Source organism: Eptatretus burgeri, unplaced genomic scaffold, assembly GCF_056783735.1.
Source record: "Eptatretus burgeri isolate ZD-2024b unplaced genomic scaffold, Ebu_testis_v1 Ebu_testis_scaffold_3156, whole genome shotgun sequence".
NCBI lineage: Eukaryota > Metazoa > Chordata > Myxini > Myxiniformes > Myxinidae > Eptatretus > Eptatretus burgeri.
Genome location: NW_028225104.1, coordinates 512,908 through 523,530, shown reverse-complemented (window position 1 = coordinate 523,530; position 10,623 = coordinate 512,908). Strand labels below are relative to the sequence as shown.

General features: G+C 45.8%; 1 protein-coding gene across 5 annotated transcripts in view; it reads left to right on the top strand.

Moving 5' to 3' along the window:
* The first annotated feature begins 5,517 nt into the window (after positions 1 to 5,517).
* Positions 5,518 to 10,623, top strand: part of LOC147006700 (uncharacterized) — a 36,100-nt gene continuing 30,994 nt past the window's right edge. For 3 of the 5 annotated variants that reach the window (XM_085868155.1, XM_085868156.1, XM_085868157.1), the window contains exon 1: positions 9,825 to 10,616. In XM_085868155.1, coding sequence (XP_085724281.1) covers positions 10,314 to 10,616 — 303 coding nt within the window. In that variant the 5' untranslated portion in view covers positions 9,825 to 10,313. Of the gene's footprint in view, positions 6,138 to 6,234; positions 6,450 to 6,790; positions 9,511 to 9,824; positions 10,617 to 10,623 lie in introns of those variants that run through there. The other 2 variants (XM_085868153.1, XM_085868154.1) reach the window with 1 other exon arrangement.

The window sequence follows — 10,623 nt, the reverse complement described above, 5'->3', positions numbered from 1 at the left end:
CCCACCGCCGTCGCCTTCCGCCAATCGTGATCACGGGGCGGAGCCATCCGCAGCCCTGTCCTGTGACATCACGGCCAGCCTCCAGGGACTACTAAAAGGGGTTTACGCAGACACACTTACCCTATCCCGTGTCCCTATCTAATTACGTGACAATTATCATTTCCCTGGACCTGGAGGGAAGAATGAGATTCAAGAGTGAAAAAGGAGAAAGTGGTGCGGGAGTTGAATTCCCGAGGAAATGGAGCAGCAGCTAGGTTGGCATCAATGGGGAGGAGAAAATTCCACCTGAGGAAATGCCCAGCTGATTGCCTTGAGAAAAGTTCCTGTGACGTCGCTGGTACTCAGAGGATTCCAGGAAATGACAGCACTGGAAGTGCTGAAGTATATGTAAAAAAGTTTGACTGAACTGTTCAAAAAGAACCATCAAGCCTCTGAGTTTACTGGAATTGTTGAGAAAGTTCCTTCTGCAAATCATTCCGGTCAACAGTGATGGAACTCCATCCCGTGCAAGACTTGGTATGTTTGGGCACCTTATCCGAACCTGAACCCAAAGCCCAAACCGACTTCCGTCTCATAACTGCCTCATACCTGTCCCCTTCTTTTCAGAAAACTCCTTCCAGCGTGTGACATTCTCTCTTCAGGTGGAGAAACATTTCACAATCTGTCCTTACTTTCCTGGTGGTTCCAATAATTGACTCCACATTACTGACGCTGAATTCCAAGAAACAACACTTTTTTTACTTCCCTGTCTGGATACTTTCTTTCTTGCCTACTCTTTTCCAGATACTTTAGTTCTTTGAGCGTTGCCATGATGCAGGCTGGCAGCCTTCAGAGAAATAGCTCCTCAATATGACCTCACCTTTCCCTTCTCAAATGTCTGACAAGCTTGCTCTACTTTCCAGGTGACTTCATGAAATGACTCCACAGGTGCTGACCCGGAATTGCAATCATCGAAACTTCTTACTTTCCTCTTTGCCTCTCTTTTCTGCTCTTCTCTCAATATTTGTTTGATGGCCGCCATGATGCAGGCTGATGACCGTCAGATAAATTTCGCCCCAATATGACCTCACCTTTCCCCTCTCAAATGTTTGACAATCTTGCTCTACTTTCCAGGTGAATCCAAGAAATGATTCTACGGCCGATGACCCAGAACTCCAATCATCGAAACTTCTTACTTTCCTCTCTGACCCTCTTTTCTGCTCTTTTCTCAACATTTATTTGATGGCCGTCATGATGCAGGCTGCTTGCCGTCAGATAAATTTCTCCTCAATATGACATCACCTTTCCCCTCTTAAATGTCTGACAATCTTGCCCTATTTTCCAGGTGACTTAATTAAATGATTCCATGACTGCTGATCCAGAACTCCAATCATCCAAGTTTTCTTACTTTCCTCTCTGCCCCTCTTTTCTCGATGAAGAACATTTCTCTATTTTCTTGTATATTCGATCAAATTCACCTTCCCAAGTTTCAGCTTGAAGTTCACCTTCAATCTTTCAGATTTATTCTGCTCTGTCATGCCGAAGATTTCCCAGTCATTGTGTCGTAGTTCAGAGAGCCGTCCTCCCATTCTGATTCAGGAGGTCACGGCTCAAGCCGATGAAGCCTTTGTCGCTCCTGTGTGAAGCGGGGCCATCGCCGTGAAATATAAAACACACAGGAAATGGCGCTCTGTGCTGAGGTGCGGCGGTGATAGTCATTGTTCACCTTCGACTAGGCAAAGATCCCCGGGGGGTGAAACAGCACCTCAGTTGTGCTGTTAGTTGTGTAAGGTCTGCACCTCAGTTGTGTGCTTCACCTGAGTATAAGGTGGATCATCTGGTGGAGGTAGTCGCCTGAGTGGAGATTGTCACCCGACTGGTAGGGATCCAACCAGTGATATTCATTTTGAGGCCATTCTGATTGGACTTGTACTTGGAGGGTGACCATCCCCATTTGAATATCTGTTGTTCCTTCGCGTTTACAAGCTTTAATTTTGCACAGTGTACTTTACAGTACAAAAATTAAAGTACAAGAGTGGAAAATTAAACTTTCCAGCCATTAAACATGACATACCAAGCACGATTAAACATTACATACCCAGCACGATTGAACAGTGCATCCCCAGAGGACATTGAGCGGACATCGAGCAGGAGCGACAGACAACGAAGCGAAACAAAAGACGGGACTCCCGGCCTTGCCCCGGATGTGGTACCGAGGGTGTGGATGGACGTGAAGACATTTGCGGAGAACCTGGATGTGATCGACGTTTTCCCGACGCTTGGTTCCCCGACGAGGAGAAGCTTGAACAGCAGCAGGTCGTACGTCCTGTGGGACATGATCGAGCCACTGGAATGGAATAAAATAATATTCCTCGGCCCTGCTTGCCACGTGATGCACGGAACACACTGCGCATGCGCCGCGGTTTGAATGTAAAACGGTTGCCAGATTTGAAAAGTGGAAATTACGTCTCGTGTTGGAACCTCAAAATTATCGTAGTTTTCAGAAAAAAATTATCGCACGATTCTTACGAACTACGTTATTATTATTATTATTATTATTTATTTTTTAACCTGCAATGACCCACAATGCACAGCGACATTTCAAATTACAACCGTCCACCAGAGAGATTATTCATCTCATTCTCGAACCGCCATTGCTGTGATTTCCTCGTTTTCCTCCTTTCTGTACTCGACCTCTGCTTTGTTCGTTTTCCCCCCTTATGAACGCATCAACCCATGAGAGTTATATAATATCACTCAGCTAAATAAACAGCCTTTAAAAAAAAAAAACATTGAAGCGTGTTGTGCGATATTATACACCGCCAAAGACTAAAACGATAAAATCATCTTAATATCAAATATTAAATGGGAAAACTTATTATATTTTCGGAAAGAGGAGATAAATGTGATGTTACATGATAACTTTCACCACTGTGTGACGTCACCTTGTGGACGGGTGAGCTCGAATGAAATGTCACAACAAATGCAGTAAAAACACAGAGAACATCAACTCCCGATTGGTCAGAGGCGTATTTCAAAGTGTTGCTTTAAAAGATAAATTAATAATTTAATATACATTTCCAGGTTTATTTTTGTCGAGGAAATGGATTCGGAGCACATTTGGACGATTTGATATTCCTTATTTATTGAGTCTATCGTGCGTAGAATAATCGATTGTTCTTATTTATGCTCTAATCCGTTTATCTTTTGTCGTAGATCAACATACGACCACTTTCTGAACTCATTTCATTCACCTGCACACTGTGATGTCATGAAACAAGCTCAAATGAGCTAAGATCCTCATCCTGTTAATGATGACGTCATAAAAACGAATATGACGTCATTGTGATGTTTCAGGTTTGCGATAAATGATATGTGCTAATGCCCGGCTTGATTCCCGCAAACAAAATTCAAACAGCTTGCCTAGTTTCAGAGATAATGGTGTAGGTGATTTCCATTAGCGGCGATATTATGACGTCAACTTTTTTTCTAGGAAGAATTTCCAAAATCGGAGATGGTTACTGCCTGCGCATCGGCTTTCTGCATTAACATGGCAAGTTTCACGAAGATCCGATGAAAACTCTGGGTTGTGAAACAAAAAAATGTCAAAAAATTGGAATGACGTCATAAAAAATTGATATGACGTCATAGGGATGTATCATATGTGCGGTAATTCATCTCTGCTAATGTCCTGTTCGATTCCCGCAAACAGAATTCAAAAAGCTTGCCTAGTTTCGGAGATAATTTTGCAGGCGATTGTCATTAGCGGAGATATTTTGACGTCATAACTTTTTTTTCTGGGAGGAATTTTCAAAATCGGAGATGGTTACTGTCTGCGCAGAGTATTTTCACATGTATATGCCAAGTTTCAGGAAGTTTCGATGAAAACTGGAGGCTGTGAAACAAAAAAGTCTACAAGAACAACAACGTGAGTAAGACTTGGAGATCCTCCACGAGGATCTAAAAAAAAAAAAAATCACCCTCACCCTAACCCTAACTTGACGTGTGCACATCCACGGTCTGTGGTCCACGTGCTCGATAGTTGGAACCCGGAAGTGACGTGTGCACATCCACGGTCCGTGGTCCACGTGCTCCATAGTTGGAACCCGGAAGTGACGTGTGCACATCCACGGTCCGTGGTCCACGTGCTCCATAGTTGGAACCCGGAAGTGACGTGTGCACATCCACGGTCCGTGGTCCACGTGCTCGATAGTTGGAACCCGGAAGTGACGTGTGCACATCCACGGTCCGTGGTCCACGTGCTCGATAGTTGGAACCCGGAAGTGACGTGTGCACATCCACGGTCCGTGGTCCACGTGCTCGGAAGTTAGAACCCGGAAGTGACGTGTGTGTTGCTTTGTTCAGTCGCTCTCTCTGTGCACGTGCTTGATGATGTTATGCTTGTGTGAAAAATGCTGCGTGAGTTGTGATGCGACGGAAGTCATGGAAAATGTTCGGAAATTTTAACTGACGATTGAAGGTGACGTGCTATATTTTTTGGAATTGCCAGAATTATCTGATGTGATGGATTGCCATGTTGCATCTGCGCAGGCGTCGATGGGGACTGTGTGCAGTGGTGTGGATTTTAAAATCCTGTTGGACAATGGCGGCGGTCTGGTAATCCGTTCTGTCCCCAAGGAATACTGAGAGCAGTCTGATTGTATTCGAGCAACAGAAGACTTTCGAGACTTTGAGGAGGAGCCCTCGGTGCCATACGGTGTCATCGGCTGATGACAGGTTCACCAAAGTAGTTGTCATCTTTTGTTTTCCCTGGAAGCCAGCCTTGATGATGGTGGACAGGGCTAGAACCTGATCACGGGTACTGCAGCCAGGTCTAAAGCACCCCTGCTCATCAGGTAGGAAGGCCTCCAGGAAAGGAGCAACCAGTGTAGTGACACCAACGGAGTCACGGGGTTGTGCCCCCAGAGTGTAGTGACACCAACGGAGTCACGGGGTTGTGCCCCCAGAGTGTAGTGACACCAACGGAGTCACGGGGTTGTGCCCTCAGAGTGTAGTGACACCAACGGAGTCACGGGGTTGTGCCCCCAGAGTGTAGTGACACCAACGGAGTCACGGGGTTGTGCCACTAGACACACCGTTCATCTGAGCGACCTGTGGTCAACCTTACGTACCCAGGATGGTATTTTTCAGTCACAAAAAAAAACACTGTTCACAATAAGATCCGTCAACATCGCCGGTTCACTCGATGAAAACAGGAGTAAATTTCACTGAAACAGCAAAAAATGTTCATATTCTAAAATATTGAATCATTTTTCAAATTCATCTCCACAATTGCTCCTCTTTAAAAAGCCTGGAATTAATTAACATTCAGGCCAGAAATTTGTCAGAGTGAAGTACCTGTTTCCTGGTCTCTATAGGAATATTGAAAGAGCAGTTCTTAAGCTGTGGTATACCACAACCACTGGACTTTAAAAAGGTGCTTGTGAGGAAGAAGAAGAAGAACCCTTACAGTTCTGCACATTGCTCGTCCCCATATTGATCCCACTTTCCTGTTTTTTCTTCTTTTTTTTCAGATTTCAAGCTCGAAACACTGAGCTGAGAGAGGGTTTCACTCGGTGACGCCGTCGTCTAGTCCTCCATTGTGAAAACGAATGTCATTACCATTCATTGGGGGGAATTCTGAGGATGAAAAACTACCTGTTGCACTACTCCGACTACAAAGGTGCCAGCAGCCAGAATAATCAGACGTCTCGCTCCAAGAATCGCACTCCGTTCCCTGACCACTCAAAGGCACAATCAGTGTCTGCGCAGCTATCTCTCTAACATACAAATGATCTGTTGGGTTTGATGCAAGAAAAAGTGTGTCTACATCACGGTCTGGGAAATTATTCCCAACAAAACATTTCGTAAATTTATTTTCATCACCATCGTTGGGACTCGTGATGGCGGTGTCGGTGTTCCTGGGAGTTCAAGAAATGGTTGCCATGGATGTCCTCGCCTGCGTTATCCTCTCCATCATTTCGACCTACCTTGTTGTCATCTGATTTACCTTCTCACCAGCCAATGTTCCGGGTTGCATTCCGGGAAACCAGCAGTCGTGTGCTCACGACGTGCATCGAGACCACGCAAAGTGCGAATGCAATGGTCGTCACAGACCCTTGGCTCCGATTCTGCGACTCAAAACTACTCAATACCAGGTGCGATCCCTTCTTTGTTGCGAATCATGTCGTCACACTATCTGGTATTCCTCGTCTTGGAACTTTTAACCACTCATCCCAACTCTGTCTTCCTCAGATGTGGCGATTTAAATCAGTACCTCTCTCTCTCACCAGCCATGACACTTCAACAAAGGACTTCTGTGACTCCATGACACTGATTCAATCGGCGAACTATCCAACCGGGTTTCTCCCGATGGTAAATCCTCCTTTCTGGACTTAATGATGACAAACTTCACCATCAACGTCTCCTGCTGTTCCTCTGCTCCAATTGGCTCATCTGATCATACGTTTGTGAGATATGCTGTCTCACACACACACACACACACACACACACACACACACACACACACACACACACACACACACACACACACACACACACACACACACACACACACACACACACACACACACACACACACACACACACACACACACACACACAGAATTGCCTTATTTAATTTCGTAGGATGTACCAATTAAAGAGTTTTGTAATCATTGAGGTGCCAAGTACATTTAGTTCCTGAAGTGCAAGTTATGACGTTTGTGTAATTGTTGACGAACTCCATTGTTTACATTTGCTGATTGTTCAAGCAAAATAACTGAGATGTTGTTTTGGTGTTTTCTTGCAGCCGATCATTGAAACTGAATCCACGACTCACGCGGCACATCTCAAAGGAAGGTTTGTACGCCATTGAGGACATGTGATGAGATCGTTGAAACTGCGGGTGCGCTCTCCCTGTCCTCACGGCACCACTGAACAACACTGATGATGACGTGTGGAAGAGAAAGGTCATCTGTGGCAACTTTAATGGAGCCGCCGTAATGATGGGTCAAAATCCAGGAGTATCTGCCCGCTTCCAAGAACGAGTATCCCATCTCATGACACCGCACCGCATCGCTCACAAACTTGAATGAACAAGGTGACGCCAGAGGATCAGCTGAAAGCAAAGGTGCAGCAGAGCAGACGAAGACTGAGAGGTTTGTGAGGTACCTGCAGGGCCGGATTTAGGGCATTTGCCAAAGGGGCCTCCACAACCAGGGGGCCTCCACATATTTAATGAAAAAAAAATTGATAGGGAAAATGTATTTGTGAGTGCCTGAATGGTAGTTGGTAGTTAGTGGAACAGATATAAGATATTCATCTTATCTCATTGTCTATTTTATATAGAAGTTCAGAGTCTTTGTTCTTGAAAAATATACTTTATGGATGACTGTAAATATGTCTTGTCACCTTTTTAGTATTCTAAGGTAGGGTGGGCCTCCACGACTGAAGGCTGCCCAGGGGCCACCACATGTCTAAATCTAGCCCTGGGTACCTGTACTACCTGCTTGCGGACAACAACATACTTGCTAAATAGAGCAAGAACTCTCAGTTCTTCCCTTCGTTCCCTGAATACAGCTTCGTCAATGGAATTGGCGGAAAAGAATGTGTTGGATCTCCATGAGCATGCGGGATTAGAGACCAGTAGACAAGATGACGAGTTTGAATGGCCACCAGACCCCTCGCGCTTCATCCTTTGAAGAGGGGTCCACAGTAAAATGTGATCGCTGTAGGTGTACGGCTCATAATCAAGCGAGTGAGTGTTCGGCTATAAATGTGTCAAAAAGGATCACTTTGTAAGAGTCGGTCGTTCGAAACCCAAAACCCAACGCAATCCTCGGAGCAAGAACATCTCTCCACAGGGAATGAGCAAAAGGTCTCAAAACAAGACATATCAGTGAGAGGAGGAAAATGAAGAGGACACGTGCAGTCTTTTTCATAAATCGAGCAACCAAGCGAAATCCAAACCACTGGTTGTGAGGTTATGCTTGGTTCGGCATAATGGTTCGTGCGGTGGGCTTGGGATCCTTGGATCCTGAGTTCAAATCCTGCTCAGGTGTTGAATTAATACCAGGTAGAGTTGACTCAGCCTGTCATCCTTCTGAGGTCGGAAAAATGAGTACCAGCTTGCTGGCGTCCTCTGGCGGAGTGGCGACCCATCCAGGGTTGTGTCCAACAGCCAAGGAGACTGCTTTAGCAGCACCAACGCTCTGCACAGAGTGTGGATCCAATGGATGGATGGATGTGAGGTTGGAGGTACAGGGCAGCGAAGTACAGATGGAAATAGATACGGGTTCTTCGGTATCACTGATTACTCATTAGTGAGGCTATGTTCCAGGAGAAGTGGAGGGCAGACGACCCAAACAGACCCACAGTCTGCCCCAGTCAGACCTTACGACACACACATATACTGGTGAACCTGGGGATATTGTGGGAGAATGCGAAGTCGCTGTAAGGTATGGCACACAGAAGACAGAGTTGACCGTAATGGTGGAGAGGTTCAGGGACCAGTCTACTGGGACGGGATTGTCTCCGAGAAATCCGGTTCAATTGGCAGGAGGTGAACAACCTCAATGCCAGTGATCAATTGAGGAATCCCCTCAAGGACGATTGAGAATTTTTTTGCTTTGGAGCTGGGAAAACTGAAAGGAACTGATGTCGAGCTGGATATTGACCCAAATGGAATTCCTAAGTTTGTGAAAGCCTGCCCGGTACCATTTTCACTGAGGGGGAAGGTACGTCAGGAGTTGGATCGGTTGCTCAAGGTCGGCATCATAGAACCTGTACAATTTTCTCGTTGGCCAGCTATCGGACATGTGGAGACCACAAGGTTCCAGTCAATCTGGAAGCCCCCTCAGACACTTACCCCATTCCTGCATTGATGAGTTGTTCACAAAACTTTTTTGGAGGGAAACTGTTCACAAAGCTAAACTTGAGTCAGGCCTACCAGCATTTTGGATTTGTGGAAAACTTCACGTGAATTTGTCACAACAGACGCACAATCGTGGATTGTTCAGATCACACACGCGAACCGTTTGTGACGCGTCAATGACGTCATCTGTGGTACTCGAAGAACTGAACATCGTACATTTTGCAATTATCGATCGTACATCGTTCAAGAGGTTGAATTATCGGACAAACACGACACTTGTCGGACATCTGGTAATCCTGACCCTCTCCCACTTTTGTCTGTACAAGGGTTCAGCAACAAGATTCTTGGCTCCGCTTCTGCGACTGAACAAGTTCTGTTCTGTTGAACAAGAAAATGGCAGAAAAGAAGGTTATAATCGGATTAAAAGATATACATGTGTATACTTTGAACGAACATACATCCCAAACATGAACCAATTTTATTGAAATTATTTCATGCTTTATGTTTTCAGTGTTTGTTCATCAATCTGCTTCGAAGGAAACACGGTCTTCAACAACAACAACAACAACAACAACAACAACACAAGAAGGCGAAATGTTGAAGAAGAAGAAGCACTTACATAATGTCAGCTCCGCCTCCCAAGGCCTCCCTTTGTTGTGAGTAATCGCCGAGAGTTGTTTTCCTCGATTAATACAAACCATTCCGTGTGAAGTGTTAATTTAGTGTTGAATTGTAATTTAACTGCGTGGAAGGAAATATCAGTCATAAAACAACAACAACAACAACAACAACAACAGAAGAAGGCGACATGTTGAAGAAGAAGAAGCACCTCCATAATGTCAGCCCCGCCTCCCAAGACCTCCCTTTGTTGTGAGTAATCGCTGAGAGTTTTTTCCTAGATTAATACAAACCATTCCGTGTGAAGTGTTAATTTAGTGTTGAATTGTAATTTAACTGCGTGGAAGGAAATATTAATCATAAAACAACAACAACAACAACAACAACAACAGAAGAAGGCGAAATGTCGAAGAAGAAGAAGCACTTACGGCATGTCAGCCCCGCCAACCAAGGCCTCCCTTTGTTGTGAGTCATCGCTGAGAGTTGTTGTTTCATGAATATTTCATCGATTAATCCAAACCATTCCGTGTGAAGTGTTAGTTTAGTGTTGAATTGTAATTTAACTGCGTGGAAGGAAATATCAGTCATAAAACAACAACCATTGAAAAGATGAAAGTGAAGAGGAAGAAGGATCCCGACGCTGCGTTGTCCTAATCGATCGAGGCCGCTCGAGGTCGCGTTCCCGTGAGAAGGTCCTCCGAGTGTTTCACCATGGAAGACGATCTGCTAATGCAAGAGACCACGACGTTGACAAAGGCCTACGTGGTGCACCGTGTGGCACCGGACGTGCTGCAACCCCTTCAGCCAAGCAGAAGCGATTCTCACCGGGCTCGGCGACGAGATGTTCGACAAACACCGTGAGGCCTACGGGGAAATGGTGGCACGGCTGGACCCGAACCGCCGCGGTTTGAGTAACGCGAGCTCGGTGCCAGGAACGGCGACCCGTGCGGCGGAAGCGGTGTTCTCCGATGAGGAGGTGAACCGGGGACGCCTCGTCACCCTCATCGTCCTGTTGGCCGCGGTCGTTCAGGAAATGGACGACCAATTCGGGACGGTGGATGAACGAGCCGAGGTGTTGTACCTTGAGATGAGCCGATTCGTGGTGGAGCACCTTGGGGACCGGATTCGAGAACGAGGCGGTTGGGTGAGTC